We start from the raw sequence: 18,773 nt of genomic DNA, 5'->3' as shown, positions 1-18,773 counted from the left end.
TACATGTTCCATTTTGGCCTCAGATTGTATTAAAAGAGAAACAACCTTTTTTTCCTGATTTGAATCTTGCCTCCCCAGCACTCCTTATCATTTCTTCCTACTCTTTTTCTTGGTCTGTTCTTGGAGGAGTTACTTTCCCTCTGTCCTGTTCGAAGTCTTTCTCTCTCTGACTTTATTATAAAAATAAAAATAGATAAAAAATAGAGATTATGAAGGTCCTGAAGGGAGTCAGACTTGCAGGTTTATCTGAATTCAAAGAGAACTGGGTGCCAAACTCAGAGATCTTGTGAAAGCCCCAACCCAGAGCCCTGAAATTCAGAATGGCTTTTGAAAAACCTTGTAAAAAGCAAGCTTGCTGATAGTGGGCTGTCTCAAGCTTTTTTCCTTAATCTTAAGCATTTTTCTGATGGGGGCTCTATAAATATACTCAATGATGATGAGAAGTAGAAGAGTAAATGTCTGGCTTTTGTGTACGACTTTTCTGCAGTGAATATCACCAAAGTTATTTTACTGGCTGGTTATCTCGAAGCAGCAAGTATCCAGACGGTTGTCTCCAACTGTTGTTATTAAATTCAGCAGGAAATCCATCCTGTCCAAAAGAATTATGAGTTTCCATTGCTCCTGGAGATGTCCAGAGATGTTAATGTGTGTGTGTGTTTGTGTTGCACAAGTAGCCGGCAGTGAGCAAGGCCGGGTTTTGATCTCATCCCTGAGCTGGGGGAGCTGGGTGCCAGCTGTAAAACTGATGTCAACGTCTAGCCCAGGGGGTTATTTATGAAGGCAAGTCTTCCAAAACACCCTGATCGCTCCAGCTACAAGCATGTTTCACATCACAGGGCAGCACTTGAAATTTGTAGTTCAGCGTCCCGAAGCAGGGCCCAGATGCCGCCAGCAGCAGCCTTTGCCCTGAAGGAGTTGGCGTTTGTCAGCTCTTTCTGCCCAGAGGTGTGTGAGATACCACAGTTTCCCCTTTTACCTAAACGAGGAAATAACTCTGGTGGCGATCTGGTCTTTGTCACTGCTGTGGACGCAAAACCACCAAGTGCTGATCCCTTATTTGTACTATACGGCCCGTCGGGGTGGGAGTCATCTGCCGAAGGGGGTGAGAAGCAGAGTCACAGCTGGGGGGGCTTTGCCATGGCCACCTGCCTGGAGCAGGACCCCTCGCCAGCAGTGGCCACCAGCAAGGGACTGGGAGGCAGGACAGCTCAGAGGGAGGGCCTGCTGTTGCTCCGGCCTCCTACTTGCAGGTTTCCCAAATCCCCCCCAAACTCTGTGGGTCAGGGGGGAGCCTGAAGGCATCTGCAGCCTGCCCCTGCTGCACCACGTTCCTCGGCCAGCGGATGAAGGATGAGGTAAGGGAAGCAGCACGCTCAGCCTCGGCCGGACCTCGCAGTGCTGCATTATTTCTCAGGTTGTGTCTCTCGTGCTGAAATGGCAGCTGTGGAGCTGGTGTAGGCTGGGAAGGATGTAACCACACTGTTCAACCACTAGCCCCTGTTTGTTTTGCAGAAAGACATGAGGTATGTTTAGAAAAGTGCAGATTTGTCTTTAAAACTCTGGCTCATCTCAAAGATCATGGTATTTCTGGCAAACTACATATATGAACATCTTTAAGGAGATGTCTGCACCGGGTCTACATTTAGATCTTGTTGTAATACCACAGCCATGTATAGCCGCCTGGCAAAAGCCTCCCAGAGAAACACGACAGCACAGAAATGTGCTGCTGTAGCCCTGAAAAAATAGCAACATAGAACTGACACTGTTCAGATGTTTGATTTTATAGAAGATACCTCCAGACATAAATAAAAGCTGCCTCGGTGAGCACGTATATGCACAACAGGGTGCTGGCTATGTGACTCACCACGTATCCCAGGGAATAAATGGTTGGTGGCACAGGGCATCCCAATGCAGCCCGGGCCTCGGGGCTTTGGGGAGCTGCTCTGGGCCCACACCAGCCAGCTACACCTCAACCAGAAGGAGGCAGGCAGCATTTCTGCAGTGCCTCCACACATCACTGGATCCTTTCCATCATGTTCTGGGTGCACGGTGGTGTGCCCACGGAGCACCCAGCCTGGCTCGGGCTCCTTTCTCCAGCAGAGTCCTGGTGCCCAGCGCAGGAATAGAGAATAAAGCACAGAGTGCCATCATGCTACCCTGGGGCTCTGAAATTCCCCATGCCCTTCCCATCCCCTGCACTTCCAGGCAGGTGTTTCGGGACCCCGGTGTCTGCACACAAGCCCTCAGCAGTCAGCGTGCCAGGTGCAAGGCACAGTGACCAGCAGCAGTGCCTTGTACAGCGCCTTCCCCTCCCTGAGTGGTGTGTCAGGAGGCACCAAGCTTCTAGGTCAGCTTCTCTATCTACCCCAGCTAGCATGACCTACATTTGGAAAGCCTTCTGTGCACATATGTGCCTCATACAGAGCATTCATTACAAACCCACTGACTCTGGTACGCTTGCAAATTCTCATGGAGAAAGTCAAAGACGGAGCGCATAGTCCAGCCATCTCTGGGGCACAGTGCCCTTCCCGCCTCCTCTCACCCTAGGAGCTTCATGCCACGTGCGTTTTCCATCCCAGCCCCTGCAAATGAGGCAGGGCTTTGGCAATTAGTAATGACACTGAAATACAGCCGTTCGAAAGAGCAGCACTCAAACCACATGTACAAGCTAAAAACTCTTTTCCAGTGATGAGTTCAAGATGGATAAAGCCCCTTACATGTTGCAGGGCTCCATACAAGGAAGAATTTGAAGAGTTGACCTTTCCTATCTTTCCTATCTTTCCTATCTTTTCCTATCTAAGAGTTGACATTTCCTATCTTTCAAGTGCTGTGGTTTACTGTCTAATGGCTTACTGCTGACAACTCTTGATTATCTGGTGTAGCAGAAGGACTGGGATGACCAAGACAAAGTAAAAACAAAGATAATGCAAAGCATATGGCAATTAAATGCTAAGAAAATAAAATCTGAGCATGGTGAAAGGCCAAGATCCCTGAGCAGCACTGACCTGGGCAGGGGTGGTCACTGAGGGCCACACGATGGGAAAGAGCTGAAGTTCATCCAAGGCCTTTTGCAACTCACTTTGGACTGCCTGTGCTCCCAGTACGATTAATCCACAGCCTGGGTATCTGCCCAAGAATGGCTGGGGGCTGCTTGGTGTTCCTAACAGAGACATATTCCTTCAGTAAAACGCTCTGCACTGTGTGCCTTGCCAGTGATGGCTCTATGTGAGAGTAGCACAGAACAGTGAGTATTTTGCACTGCTGCCCTCCTCTTCTTTCCATGCTGCAAGCATGTGCAGACCATGCTTGGGCTGGAATTTGCCCAGCTTGTGATGTTTTCCACGCTGCCCAGGCCCTGGATGGGCAGCACGGGCTGGCTTTTCACACCAATCTGCCTGCAAGTGGAGCTCAGTGCAGGTAGATGTGGGAATCAGCCCCAGATGTTGTAAGGCATCTCCTGCTCCCAGCCAAGCTGCTGGGGGCTTTCAGAGCAACTTGCTGCTTGCTGGAGGAGGTGCGGAGAAGGAAGCAAACGCCCCGGGCAGTCATTCACATGTGGTGGTGGCTCAGCACGAGCTCGGCTCCTTGCTGGGGCAGGCTGGCTGCAGGGAAGGGCCGCAGGGCCTCAGCACGCTGCTCATTCACGAGTGTTTGCGACTTTCTTACAACTCCTTTCAACCGGCTTTTCTCCAGAGTAACCATCCTCACTCTCTTCCGCTGGCAGTGTGACCCTGGAACAAGCGTATCACAGTTCTGGCATGTTTGGGTCATGCTACCACCGTACAGCAATATTATGTGGCAAGCACAACATATGTTTTGGAAGGGACTTCAGTTTATTTTAGCTGCTCCAAATTTACTTGACCTGTTTAATCCAGCTTTCACACTACATCATCTCAATCGCTGGGGCTGCTTTTAGGTCGTGCCCCACACAACATGTGCAGCCAGTTGGCCTTTCATCTGTATGCTTAATTGTCCAAAATGATTTCCATGTGATTAACACAAACCCCCTCATCCATGACAGGCCAGACTGCGCCGTCCTCCCCGCTGCTTGGCGAGCGCGGGGTCAGGCCCACTGAGGAAGGAATAGCATGAAATCAGTAAACTGGGAGCTTCTCCTGGGATGTTATCGGGCAGGGTGTAGGCGATATTGACCCCATCACCTCAGGGAAAAGGCAACATTTGCTGTCGGCATCGCTTGTCCTCAGGAGGGCGGCTCAGCCCCCGCTCCTGCCCTGCCAACAGCAACAACCATCACCCCAGCCCGTAGGCCGCTCGCTCGCCAGCTCACTGAATCACGCTGCAGACGTGAGGCGTTTTTTGGGTGCTAAAACTTTACAAGGCTCAGAGTTACAGAATCCGCCCATGTGCCCTGTCTGGAAACTGGCTCCCGCCCCTGTGGAAAAAGCCAGGCGTCCTCAATTAGGCATTCATGGAGAGCAGGGACCAGCCGGGGCCGGAGCCAGGGGCTGCAGAATTTTCCACATTTGCCAGCACCGGCCTTGCAGACCTGTCTGCTAACTCCATCTCGGGCTTCTCACTAGGCAACCAAAAGTGCTAAAAGGAGGAATTGAGAAGATCACTTTCACACCCAGCTTACTGTGTGCAAGATATTTTTTCCCCGCAGTGCAAAACCATTGCACTGTGTCACTCGTCTCCCCTAATGCTTTGATATTACTGCAGCAAAGGGCTTTCTGCCCCAAAAAGCTATTCAGTGCCTCCAGCTGGCCCAACAATTGGAGTGCTTCGAACAGGGTTAGAGAAATGAGAGTCATCCTGGGTGGGAAGGTCTCTTAGAGCTGTTGAGTGCCACAACCTGAGCCTCAGGTGTGCATGGAGATATCTGAGGATGCACATAGGAGCACAGGGAAGAAAACAAGGCTGTAACCCAGACACAGGTGGCCCTGCTTAGGCATTAAAAGAGCAAACAGGAGCTCAGACTCCACCTTCCAAAACGTCACGTTTTTGTTTCTCTGCTGAACCAGGGATGGGGACTGTGTGAGAAAAAGACCAGCAGCTATAATTGTGACTTGATTACAGAGGTCCTGCTTCGCTTCCTGCGGGTGCAGTAAAATGGCCATGGTCGGACACCTGCTTCCTTTCCAGCTGGAGATGGCCACGCTGGGGCACTGCTTAAATCCTGTGCAGGATTGGCTGTGCTATTTCTCTGTGTCCTTCTAACAAACTTCAGGACAGCACTTCCTAAATAAATGCTTCTCACCAGAAAAATAACTAAATTGCTCAAGCCAATGAATCATTTTCTTAGAATCTGGGGAGCACCAGGGCATTTGCTGGTGCTGCTGGTGGTGTGGGGTAGGGGCTGGTGTGGAGGAACCCAAGAACTATGTTGGGGATGTGGGGAGGGAACAACTCTTTACTGTAAAACAAACAAAAAACCCCCTGCTTTTCAAAAACCAGGAGTGATGCAAAGCAAGTAATAGAACTGCAGGCTTGAAACAAAATGGTCGCAGAAGGCCAACAACTGTGAAATACCAGCAGTGAGGGGAGCTGACAGAGGTAAGAGAAAAAGGGGAGGTAGGAAGCATCCAGAAACTTGAAGTTTGCAGTTTTAATTATTTCATGCAGTTATTTGCAAACTAGATCTGTAGATGAAGGAGCCTCTGCTCAAGCTGGTCAACTTTATAATCTAAACATTCATGTCTCATTCCAGTGACTGAGAAGATTTTAAACAGCTGGGGTTTTTAGAAGATTAATTATAGGGATTTTGTTTTTTTTTATTATTATTATTTTTTTACCTGGGGAAAAGGGAACAGCTTTGGAGTGAATTAATAGCAGATTTTTTTTTCCTTGTGTATTCCTGAAAGAGATTGGCAACATGCTAGAGACCAAGCAGTACCTGGGTTAAAAGAAAAGCAGTTTTTAACTCTTACGAAAACAAGAATACCTGCCAGGAGTGAAAATGAGGTTTATATGCCCATTACTGTAAAGTTAAACACTACCAGCTGTATTGTCTGCCTTTACGAAAAGAACCCAGGTGACAAATTTCCCCTACTTTTCGTATTTAGAAAGCCATTTGAAATCTGCCAGGTTTGCTGGTAAGGTGTTGAAGAGAAGATCAGGTTTATGAAGTGTATTAAATTCTCATTAAAAAAATAAAAAATAAAAAAATCTAAGCTATATTTCACATGCACAGTCCTTGAGGGAGCAAATCACACATACCTTAGACTGAACTTCACCTTTCCTGGGACCGTAAAGCCTTATTTGAGCCTCTATTTCTTCTCCTGTTGCGCTAAATTCCTGCGCGGAGGCACACGGGGCTCAACATAGGAAGGAAATAGGGGGAGAAAAAGTTCACTTTCTTCTCTTGGCTACACTAATCTCACAAAAGCCTCCAGATGTAACTCCTTTTGTCTGAATATTTCTGTCTGCTTCAGACTGACATTTCCTCTCCTAGCAGAGAGATGGGCAGAGATATTTATGGCAGAAAAGATAAATTGCGAAGCGTTTCTCAGTCCAGCTCTGCAGTTACTCGTACGTCCCGTGCTTTCTCCAGAGCTGAATGCGTTTTCTGTCATAAGGGAGTGCCTCGGGACGCCAAGCAGCTTGAGGGGATGTCTGGGTGTGGGCTTGTACCCCTGGGTTCAAGAACACCATTGAAGATCTGTGGATGGGGAAACGTGGGTGCAGGCTAACCAACCTCCATGGCCATTTGGGATCTCCCTGGCTGGGCAGCATGGCTGAAGGCCATCACTGAAGCCCAACACCACTCAGCTGCCTCCCACCCCATTTGTGGCAAGGCACGTGGCTCAGCCAAGGCCATGAGTCCACACAAAGCCCTCTTCCCTCGCAGGACTGGTGAACACATCATGCTTGTGGTGGCCTCGGGCCTTGCCTGCTCCCAGTCCTTAGCTGAATGGGAGCTGCAGGAGGGCTGGGGGCCAGTGCTTGGTATTTCCACACGCTTGTTTTTAAAGCCCACAACCTCATCCTTACGAGCTCCATTTACTGCACCTTTAGGACGCTATGAGGTGGGCAAACACCTCTTAGAAATTTTACTTGACTCCGTAAATTCCTCTGTGCCCCCAGCGAGCCATATGGTGAGGCTAAGTGAGGGCTGAACCCTGTCCCACCACTGGGAGAGCAAGAGCAGGTGGTGTGTCCCAGCAAGCAGGAATGCAGCGTGTGGATGTGCTTAAAATAACTTTAAGCATAGCTAATTAGGACCAGCTTTTTAAGCAAAAATATCTGCAATGAATTTAATAATAGTAATAATAATAATAATAAAATAGCTATAGGTGCACAGTATTCAGTTGTACACTACAAATTACAGTGGTGTTGCAATTAGCATACTGCCCATTAACCCAAGCGAGCATGAGTATGGGTGAATTGCAGGGTTTTCTTCCAGAGCACGAGTGCAGGGGAACTGAGGGGTATTTCCCTAGGAACAGCTGTCCAAGCTTGCCCCAACAGCCAGACTAACAGATGCCAACCAAGTTTTCCCTTATATACAGGACTGACAGTATGTTTTAACTCATATATATCACAAAACAGTCCTTTCAAACCAGCCCAACGATCAGGCCTGCACCCATTCTGGTATCCCTTTTCCTACGATAGCTTACTCACAGAAAAGATAATAAAAACAGGCAATTAGATGTCTGTTGGCGTGGTCTCTGCTTCTGTGCTTTGGGACTTCCTGAGCCAGGGCTGCACTTCATGGTTAATAATCCTTTCAGGATATATATTTTTTTAATGTGGTTTTCTAATTGTTTTTGATTTCATTTATTCTTTTCACAGCTAGAATATCCCACGGCTATGAATTTCAGTCTGCTGTGTAATGTTTTTGTTTGTTTGTTTCAATTCTGTTATCTCAGATAATTTCATCCAAATTTCTCTGATTCTGGTAGGAAAGCACTGTAGAAGCAATGAGTGTTTCCTCCCTTCTTCATGTCATTTATTATGTTATAGGCCACAATCACATCCGCCCTCAGTGATCTCTTTTCCAGGAGGAGGAGGCCCATTGCACAGAGCCTCTTTATTTAGGGAAACTACCCCCTTTCCCTTCAGTGGTCCTGATTTTTTTGAGTACTGCTTTGCCCTTTTGGAGTTTGGAGATGCAAAACTTATGAGTAATGGAGTGATAAGGGTCATATAATGATGTTTTCTCTTTGGTTTGCTGTCCCAAATTCCAAATATCCTATTTGAATTTTATTTTAACTATTATGGTCAGTCAGTTAAATGATCCAAAACAACTTATTCCTGACTGTTACTAACAAATGAAAACCTGTAATTGAATATGCACCCTTTGGAGCATCTTTCCAATTGCGCATTGTTTGTATTTATTACCATCGAATTGAGTCTGCCAGCTTTTCAGCCCATAACTCAGGATCACAGGCTGTCAGCAGCTACTTGTCTTTGGTTTTGCTCTTACCACCCTGAGGCGGTGAGCATCACTGGTTGCTGGTCACCTGCCTGCGGAAGGCAGGTAAAATTTCATTTAATGAAATTGTTTAGTTTCCTTTAAATCCTGAAGGGTGTTGGTGTGAGTGAGTACTGGTTGTCTTTACTTAACTTTACTTCGTTTTTACCTCAATTTAATTAAAGCAATGCAATCTCATGGAGTAGCCAAACTGCCAAAGAAATACATCCACACCTTAGACCAAAGAGCTGGGCAGGGCATTATGTGATCCACACAATCAAAGTGCATTCAAGGTTTGTCCAACTTCAAATTTTTCACATTCAGAGACATTAGCAGGGTGTGTTGGAGAGCAGTTTGAATTGGTTCTTTAAAATGTGTGTTCTCCGAGTTTCTTTCCCGGAAAGCTTAACTTTTGCATATTTCCTTGATGAAATTTCTACATCTGCTTAAGACTTAATTGTGTTGAGATTTCAGTGATTGGGAAGTTAAAATGAGAGCTACATGTTTTTCCCAGAGCCAGACTGAACTGTCCTTCACCTCCCGGCTGCCCGTGAGGCTTCCTACTGGTGGCACCGATGTCCTTGCCCTCCCACACAAGCCTGTTTATTTCCACAGCAGCTGGCTGGGCGCTGCGTGCCCCGTGCCTGTGCCTGTGCTGCAGCACAGCTGTAGCCCCACAGCAATCAGGGACAGAGCCAATAAAGTGGGCAGAGGGAACCCAGGCCTATTTTGGAGGGTGCCTGAGGGTCAGGGGTCTCTGAGTGGCTGTGTGGAAGTACTCCAAGGAAGTATCAATTTGTTTTTTTGTTTGTATGTTTTAAAACAGGTGATTTTTATCTATTTATTGTTGCTTTATTTGGAGATAGTAAGCTTTGGGACCTCATTTTCTGTTATTCTTGCAGTGTTTTCCTACGTTTTTAATTTTCACCTCAGTTTTGCTGGCTGAAATCAAATAGGATATACACGTATCTGGCTCCTTAGGAGTCCATTGAGTTGTATCTTCACCTTATATTGTGAAAGTATAAGGGAACCTTATAAAAAGTTGGCTGGAACTCAGTTTCTGATGCCTGCTGCTTAGTTGTATTCAGAAGTTGTGTATGAGCAAGCTTTTTTGTGGTATTTTTAATTTCTGTTCTCAATTGCTGAAAGGCTAACACAAAAAACGTGAAGTAAAATCACTGGCTTGCACCCCGCTCCACTTAAAATATCCACAAAGTTTTGACTAAGCTTTGCCTTCCCTCTTCTCTTGTCATGGGTTTTGATAGCGTAGCTGGGTCTGCAGGCTCCATTTTTGGCTTTTTTTTGGTAAGATGGTTGCTGCATTTTAATTTAATTGAGTTGTGGAAGAGGCCCAAAGCCACCAAAGGCTGCCGGGGGCCGCTGGCCCTGAGGCCTCCTCAGCAGGTCCTGGTGGCACCATGACCGGCCGGGGGGCTGATGGCGCTGTGCTCTCTTCCAGCGCAGCTTCAACTGCCTCTGCGCCACCCTGACTGCTGCTCGAGCTCCTCGTGGACATGATTGTCTCAGTCCCAGCCCCAGAAAGAGTCCTGATGAACGCTGACAAAGGCAGGTGCCTCACTATATGTTTGGTTGCTAAAAATGTCTCCAGAAGGTTGTAAAAGTATCGTGAAAGGCGTTTGGGGCTTGAAGGAGGTTTTGCAGTTGCGGTGAGTTGTACTGAGGCCGGTGTTCTTGTTTGCTGTCTGATGTCATTTTGAGATGTGGATTGCAGCGATGGGCAATGGTGTTACTTTCAGTACAACAGGAGGGCTCAGCCAGCAGGTGTGGGCCCAGCAGTTGATGTTATTGAGATGGGGGCTTGCAAATGGCCTGGCTCCCTTAGTTTGTGAGGTGAATGCTAGAGAAAAGCAAAGCTTAGTGTGGTATTATTCCCTTTTTTTGAAGCCCAAAATAATCGTGCACTGTGTGCTTCTTAGAAGTGAGGATTTTGTATGCTCCTCTATGTATGGGGTGTTTTGGTTTGTAGTGGAAAGACCTGACTGTCAGTGCTCAGTGCCTGGTGCTTCAGCCTCCTGTATTGTCAGTGTCTTAGGTGTGCTTTGTTTTCAGAGGGATGTGGACGGATGAGGAGCCTTTTGGCTTACTTGGCTTGTGCTCTGTGGCAGTGAATACAAGTGTGACATGCAGGTTGTCTGGTTGTCATTCCTAGCTCAAGGTGTAAGGTCTAACTCAGACACCTCCTGATGCACTGGGGGCTTGAGGTGGGGCTCTGGGTGTGATGTGGTTTGACTAACTTAAAAAGAGTAGCCTTGCTGCACTGTCTAAGTATTTCTTCTATGCTTCTTCGTTAAACTTCAAAGCATGGAGGTTATACAAAATCCTTGTTATGAAATCCCTATTATTTTTCCTAAAGCGGAAACTATTTGGCTCCTAAAAGTAGTAATTATTTGGTTATGAGTATTGTCTTTTAACTTTATTCACACAGAACATGGAGGCAAAGCACTTGGGAATGAATCACAGAGTTGTAGGGGTTGGAAGGGTCCTTGAGATCATCGGGTCCAACCCTAAAGAATTCAGGAATGAAGGAAAAGAATGAGGGAAAAGTAGCTTGATCATTTATGTTGATACAATGTTGGTTGTGTTAATTCTGTTTTCAATACGAAAAATATACTTCTGAGGGACAACATAGAAGAATAGGGAGCTAGGATGTGGCTGTTTGTCTGCTCAGTGTTCTGTCTAGTCTCAGTGGTGTGCTAAACCTGAGTTGTTGGCATTTGGTGAGCCCACAGTGCTGGTGGGAAGAGGTACTTCATTGCTGAGCTTAGGTTTGTGGCTATAGCTGGCTATCAGAACAGTGCTACTGGTAAGTTTTACATTGAAGAGTTTTGTTTTATAAACAATTCTCAAACTAGCTCTGAATGTGTGCTTTTTTTCCATTCTATTGGGCTCAGCTGGGGACAGAAGAGTGGTATTGCTAACAAGCAACAAACATTTGGTATGGTTCTGGCCAACTTGTAAGTGCTCACAAAGAATAAATTAGAGCCCCTCCCCTAAATCTCAAGTGATGTAGCTTAATGATGTTTTAAATACGTTATTTTTCATGGTAACAACTTTCTGGCACTTTAAGGTTTCCTGCCTAACTATTAGGGATTGAATTATGGTTTATTATCTGATTATAGCAGGTTTTTCCTTCAGAAACATGTTAGACTGTACCAAGCTGTTAAAAAGAAGGTGGCATGATTAACCCAAGCAGGTGGCCAGCAGGGAAGACTTGGGGTAAAACTTCTTCACCTGGGATAGCTTCAGACTTGTTGCAGATGACTAATTCTGTGGCAATGGAAAAACCCTTCCTGGTGTGCTTTGGGCCATGGTTATGGTGGGAAAGGTTTGTACCACCAGCACCAGGCTGCAGCTCATCTACAGTGGGGAACTGAGCACAGCTGGTCACAGAACTTCAAAGCAGCTCTCAAAAAAACATACCACTCTTGCTTGATTTTTTTTTTTCATTTTTTTAATGTAGCATTAAAATGCTAGAATACTAGAGGAAAGCTGTATACTATCCAGCAAATAAGGCACATGTCGGAATGCCATTTTATGGACAATCCACAAGAGGTTTTACAGTCTGTTTAGCAACATAGTCACTCGGTAAGCAAGCAGTCATTTGGATTGCTGAAGCAGAACTGGTACCTCCGAGGCCTTTGTCCATAGGTTTTGTTTGTTTTAGCTGTACAAGTTTATTAACAGTTACAGAAAATGAAATTATACAAATAACCAACTGAATCTCACAAGGTCAATGGGTACAGCTAAACAAATGTAATAGTAATGAGGTTAATTTTTTTTAAAGCTGAAGAAATTCATAAGATACAGTGTTAGTTTTAGCACTAGTACACAATGCAGTGAGTGCTGTACTAAATAACCTTTTAAAGGAAACAAGAATCCAGTACAGGGTTGGGCAGACCTCCCATTTTAGCATGGTAAAATATCAAACTAAAAACCCAATCCTTCATAATATAATCAAACTACATGAAATGTAAAGTGTAAAAATGCTTCAAATACGTGCACATGCATATTCTATATTGCTATGAGTTCTAATTAAAATAAACATAAATCCCTACAGTCATCTACTTCAATCCATTTCTCTTTCATCCTTTGATTAATATTATTGCTGTAGCCGGTACTGCATAGCTGAGCTCACAGTCTGCAAAGAGTTGTGAAAGTCGAGTTGTCAGACAGCATCCCAACCAACTCTTTTCCCCTCTCGCCGTGAAAAAGGACAAGAACTACCATTTGAAACTCAACACTTGTGCTTCAGAGTCTCTGAAAGCTGAGTCTCTGTGGTGCTTTCAGCATCTTCTGTCTCTCACAAGGTCATAAAGTGACAGTATACTTTTTCTCTCACTTGCTATATGTCTAGTGATAGCTTTTTCTAGCGATTCTTCCCCAAATACACATAAATAAAAAGTATAAGCATTTTCATATAAGTCTAAGCACTTGAATAATATATTGGTTACTTAATACTGATATTTTCATCCAAGGATAACAAAAACAATATGGCTTAAAGAATTGCAAGGTTTTTTGTCAGAATTATGTACCAACTTTCATATAATATTTTATGTAGACAATATTTCCTTCTTAATGTAGTTCTGTTGCATACTTTATACAGACAAAAGCATTGTAAAAAAAAAAAAAGTAAATTACTTCCATAAATATTTTCTTGAGGATACATCCTTAGTTCTGCAAAATACTTAAGAAAACTCTTACCTCTGTTAGTATCCTAGTTGAGAGGAAGGCCCTTCTGAAAGCTTCCAAGTTGTAAAAACTTTTCCCCAAAGAACAAACAATACTTTTTTTTTTTTAAAAAGGCCCTCAAATATATACAAAAAAGTTACTGCAAAGAGTTTCCAGATAAGATAACAATTCAGTATTACAAGAAATATTTGTAACCATTCAAAAATTTTAACATCTAAAAAGGTTTCCAAAATACACACATAGTATTAAAAAAAAAAAAAAAAAAATTGAAAGAAACTCTATGTCAAGTATAACTCAAGATAAATACACATCTGCAAGTAAAACTGTAAAATACTTCATACAGGGGTAAACATTTATATCAATCATCTATAGCTAGTAACTGCACACGATTGTCCCTTTGAAATTCATCCTAGAAACACAAACCATCATCCCTATGTCTAAGATCTCAATCAGCCCTCTGAGCACTTCAGCAATATAGCAACATTAATGGACAGCAGTGGTTTTGCAGGTAGGAAAGATGTGTTGAAGCCCAACCAGGAGTGGAGTGATATCTTAAAGAATGATTTGGTATGGGGATAGTTCCATCACATTTTAAATGTTGGCAAAGGCAAGTGGAAAATGTATGTCAGTTCACTTAAATCATCAACATGTGTTTTTAAAATCATTGCATACTATTCAGTGGATAACCCTTAGGATCCACGCTAGGAAAGAAAATGCCATGTGACTGCAGGATGTGGAGGACTAATCTATGAATACTAACTTTTCCAAAAGCTCTTAGCTTCTTCATGGGTTAAGTAATTCTTCTTTTTGGAATAATGGCTAGAGCTTCACAAGTATGCAACCCATGTTTAATCTAAATTTCCTATTATACAAAAGGTAAAATATAGAGTACGTCTTGACAAAAGGCTTCTCTCAGACATACGTAACTTCACATTTTTAGTTTACAAACTGAGTCCCATATAATGGGGAACTTTAAAATACACTTATTTTCAGAAATAATATATACTCTTGTGTATTTATTTGAAATTAAAAGGCAACTTTGAGACAAAAAGGCCTCAAACTTGGTTTGTATGGCATTGTTTTATGTCTGTGGTAGCAGCAGTAGAAACTGGCTAAAATTGGGCAATCCTTTTAAGCTACAGGGATTTTTCTTCATTGCTACTAAATGAAGTATTCATAATAACCTATTTGGAGCTGCATCAAGTTAAAACAGCTAAAAGCCTATACATGCTGGTTTTGAATCATTGATACTTTTCTCCAGAACAGTGCCAATGCCAAAGACAAATTCCATGTGAAATGTTCTGACCAAGTGAAGAAACACATTTAGATTTTATTGAAGAAATGTAAGTTTAAAAATGTCCAAAAAGGGTCAAAAAGGTTGTTGGTGGGGAACAAAAGATAAAACTGGTGCATGCTGGATAGATCTGTTGGTGGGCAGACAACAGTAAGAATCTGATGAAGTTAAAAGTGAAGTTTGACAAATAAGTGCAAAGAGACAAACTTTTCTCGGGTATGCTCCCAAGAATACTCAATTTAGGGAGACTTGTGTGGATTTCAAGTTCTTTACTGGTCTGTGCTTCATTTCTGATAATTGTTTAATAATCCCTTTGAAGAAGACTAGCTGAAGATTTAGATGCAGAGCTAGTTAAAGAGAACATCAGCAAGTATTTGTAAAAATCCAAGTGGTAAATCAACTCATCGTCTTTCCAGTCAAAATATTAATTTCTAGGTTTTCTTTCTGGCAGTTTGGAAAGGTTAGGTCTACATGTAAATTACCTTTAAAAAAAAAAAAAGAAAAAAAGTCAGATAAATGAAATTTACATCTTATAGTCAATCTTTTTTCTATTATTTTGGATGCTGCAAACCTTAGGCAGGGATGAATGGAGGGACCTTGTGCGTGGGCTGCTTCCAGCCCCAGGAGGGTTTGCACGGAGAGTTAGGCAGGACAAACCATGGTAGTGTTGCTCCTAGATTTTTCCCTGCATTTTGTTCTTTATCTGCTCTTCCCCAACATGAGTGCGGGGGAAATAAACCTGTTTTCTTGTTGTTTTAGATTTACTTGATATCACTTCAACACTTTGTGTCTCCTGCCTAGGATAATATCATGATATAAATATTGAACTTTTAACTACGCTTTGAATAATTACTATTCTACAGCAACTGATATTAATTACATTGAAATTGATCATGTGTATCTTTAGGAACCTTATTTTAAAATAAAACCTAAAAGTCCATCAGCTAAAAGCACCACCATGCAGTGTTGAATCTGGATAAACAATTCGTAGGAGGGCTCTGTCATGAAAATCATGACAAAATAATGGTATTTTGTAGTAAGCTTTTGTTCAGAATCTGGTGATATGCTGTGTATCAATGTAGCTGTGCTGAGGGATGTGCTGTTTCACCAATTTAGTGGTTACCATTAGACAGGAAGCATGTCAAAGCAAAATGCTTGGTAGCAACATCTGAGTTTCAGGTTAGAAAACAATTTTCTTATTTTGATCTGATGGAGTTTCTGTACTTGTCCTTTAGATGGATGTGAAGCATCAAGGAGTATTTTGTTCATGTACTATTAAGTGCTCAAAAGGAAAAAACAGATCTGGTTTCATATGTTGTTCTTTCAACATCAGGCATGCTTGAAACAAAATATCAAGAGTAATGCTAGAGGTCAAACTTTGAAAATCCACCCCTAAATTCACCTGCATATTTTCTTCATTTTTTTATGGACAAGTTAGTATCATTGCTCAGAGATTCTCTCTAAAGTAACTTTTGAGTCTGTGCAAAACAACGCATTTTTTTTTTTTGAAAATGCTAAAACTGCATATCTTGACTGATGCAAATAAAATCTGTTATTAGTGTTAAGTTTCAATAATATTATTCTTCAGCTATTTTAGTTGATAGAATTTTCACTGGGCAAAATTAGTTTCCAAGTGATTAATTTTAGTTAATATTTCAGCATTATATAGCCTTTCTCATGCAGTGATGTCAAAGCTCTAGTAGATATTACATGAGCCTCACAGCATTATTATCCTGTGAGCCTCACGGTATTATTATCCCCATTTTGCAGCTGGGGAGACTGAGATCCAGAAGGATCTTGTGACTTGCCCCAAATCAGTGACCTGCTGAAAGAATCACGGTCAGAAGCAACAAATCCCGATGTTTTTCCGTTGAACAGTAGGCTGACCTGGGCTTACACAGAAATAAAGAAGTTTGCAAGATATATAGATAACCTTTCCACCAGAATCAGCAGAAACAATTTTGCCCTGTTTATAGCAAAGCAGGGAAATAGTGGAAAATTTCACCTCAGGGCAAATTTGTGAAGAGCTTCACATTTCCTATAAGAATGCTCAGTAAGTATTCAATTTGCTTTACAAGAGCTTGACTGTACATACTTAGTTACATCTTGGTATTGCTTGGCAGAAAAAACCCTCTGTATTAGCATTATGGAGTTAATCCTCAAAACAGATTTAATTCACATCAAGTTATTTAGGACTTAAAATATTGCTGCTAGGTATCATTCACACTAACCAATCTCTCTAAAGGAAATTTCACAAAAATAGAAATTGTTGATTAAAAAATAAAACACAAACCATTATCCCTGTAATTTTTCTTAGTAAGTTACGCAACTGAATTGCTTGTTGTGTCACTGTACTTATATAGACAGACAAACAGGATACTGTCTCGAGGTACTTTCATTTCATGGTATTTTCCAATCCCTGATGAGATACTTCTTTGCAACAGGATGCCCCTGCCCAAAGTTCTACCTGAAATGGGAAAACCAAATATAACTCCTACATTGCTTCTAAGGTATATAGGTGTATCAGGAAGACAGAAGTGGGAAGGTTACATAGAGTGCTCTTCATGCCTCATAACACCCTTATGGCTAAAAAGTTTTTGTTATAACAATTTGTACAGTAGAAAATAGGACATAAAAATACTTCCAGAAAGTGGCTTTAAAACTACTATAAATAGTAAGTTTGGCTAATCATTTAATTAAGGGTTTGGGGGACAACTTTAAACATTCTTATCCCCCGTTATTCACAGTAAATTTAGTGTGCTTTCAGCCCAATGAATAGCCGATATGCATACAGGGACCATTGTAGCAGAATTATATGACAAGAGAAGGATCTGTTAGTCACACAAGCAAGCCAATTTCATCTCCTCCAAAAACCTCTTGGAATCCTTCCTGATGCTCTGGGTCCTGTTATGGCATTCCCTTTCTACACAAACCACACCCTCAAACGATTATTCACTTTTTTTGGCCACATCCTGCAAAAAAAAAGATTTTGCCTAAGCCCTGCCCAAATGACACTAACAAATAGAAAAGTCCAAGAAAGCAGCAGCACAAAACTCTCAGACTTTCTAAAACTCGGAAAACAATGATTTTCCTTCTTTTATGTTGTGGCTTGTTTAATCTTCCTTTGTCTTGTCATATAATAGGAATAATGTTCATGTTGTGGGTGAGTGCTTGCAATTAGTGGCCCCACAGTTATTTAACCTCTGCAAAACCCATTTATCACATATTCCCTGTCAATGTTACATCTTGCCTAATGAATAATACTTCATTTCACCTGGCCATGATATAGGGTCTGTGTAAACAATCAGCAGAACCCGCAGGTGTGGTTCTGTTGTGAACACTATCAGTAATGCTTCTATAAATGTGTACATATATATGTAAGTTTACATATGTATGTATACGAATTCACCATAGTCCTGTAAATACCTGTTGCATGTGTGTGCATACACAGGAGAAATACTACATTCTGTTACTGTAAGGCATACTATTAGGTTATAGATAGGCAATATTGGCAATTATTTTAGCTTTTATCTTGATTTGTTGTGTTGCTGTTGATCGCGTGCTGCCAGAGGATCTTTCAGGATGATGGGGACGGGAAGAGGCCACTTGGAAGGTTTATTGCACACGGCGGCAGTAGTAGCCCAAAACTTTGCACTTCTCACACAGGTGCTGGGGATGTTCTTTGCTCTGGTCTGAAACATCCAGGCCATCCGGCTTTTCCAGGGGTCTCTGCAACAAAGAAAGAAAATAGGATTTGGTCCAAGGTTTTGTCACTGAGTCTTAGTCTTTGCTGCGTGTTTTAAACCTCCTTTTATGCTTGACAGAGCTTTCTTGTAGCAATTACAAAGGTTCTGCATTTCTTTCCCGAGCAGACCAAATGTTTTCAGTTCTTTGCTTTGTAGGGGAACGGAGTGCCCTCACAACCTCAAATGCTGTTCTTCATAACAGTGGTGCTTATTTGGCTGTAGGTGTTACTGACAGCCTGAGCGGGGGAGTGGACTTGTGTGGTCACATAACTATTTATTCCCTTGGCTCCAGTAACTGAGCCCTCCCAAAGGCATTAGCACCTCACGCATGGGAATCCTGTTGCCCAGCAGTGCCAGGAGGGGGTGACAACAGCAGGACCAACTGCTGCTGCAGGAAAACTGTCTTACAAATGCACTGATACTACACAGGGAAGTAAGGTCTTTCCAGTACTCAGCCCCATATTTCTGAGGCTGAATTTTTTGAGGTAGAGCAGCTGCAAAGCTATTAATGAAAAAACAAAGCACAACACAACCTCTGCAATGAACCTGACTAATGAATTGACTTCATTTAAATAACACTTGTGGAGTCACAGAGCTGGCAGTATGTTCAGCTAAACAAGGGAACAAATCTGCTTTGATTCTAGTAATC

The 18,773-nt window shown here is 42.8% G+C and overlaps 1 protein-coding gene across 1 annotated transcript in view; it reads right to left on the bottom strand.

The window, feature by feature from the left end:
• Positions 1-12,483: 12,483 nt before the first annotated feature.
• ZCCHC24 (zinc finger CCHC-type containing 24) overlaps positions 12,484-18,773 on the bottom strand; it is a 110,545-nt gene continuing 104,255 nt past the window's right edge. The window contains exon 4 of the mRNA XM_084526396.1: positions 12,484-18,107. Within this exon, the coding sequence (XP_084382522.1) occupies positions 17,994-18,107 (114 nt within the window). The 3' untranslated portion in view covers positions 12,484-17,993. The remainder of the gene's footprint in view (positions 18,108-18,773) is intronic.

Source organism: Aythya ferina (genome assembly GCF_964211825.1).
Source record: "Aythya ferina genome assembly, chromosome: 7".
NCBI lineage: Eukaryota > Metazoa > Chordata > Aves > Anseriformes > Anatidae > Aythya > Aythya ferina.
This window is presented reverse-complemented; position numbering and strand designations above follow the sequence as displayed.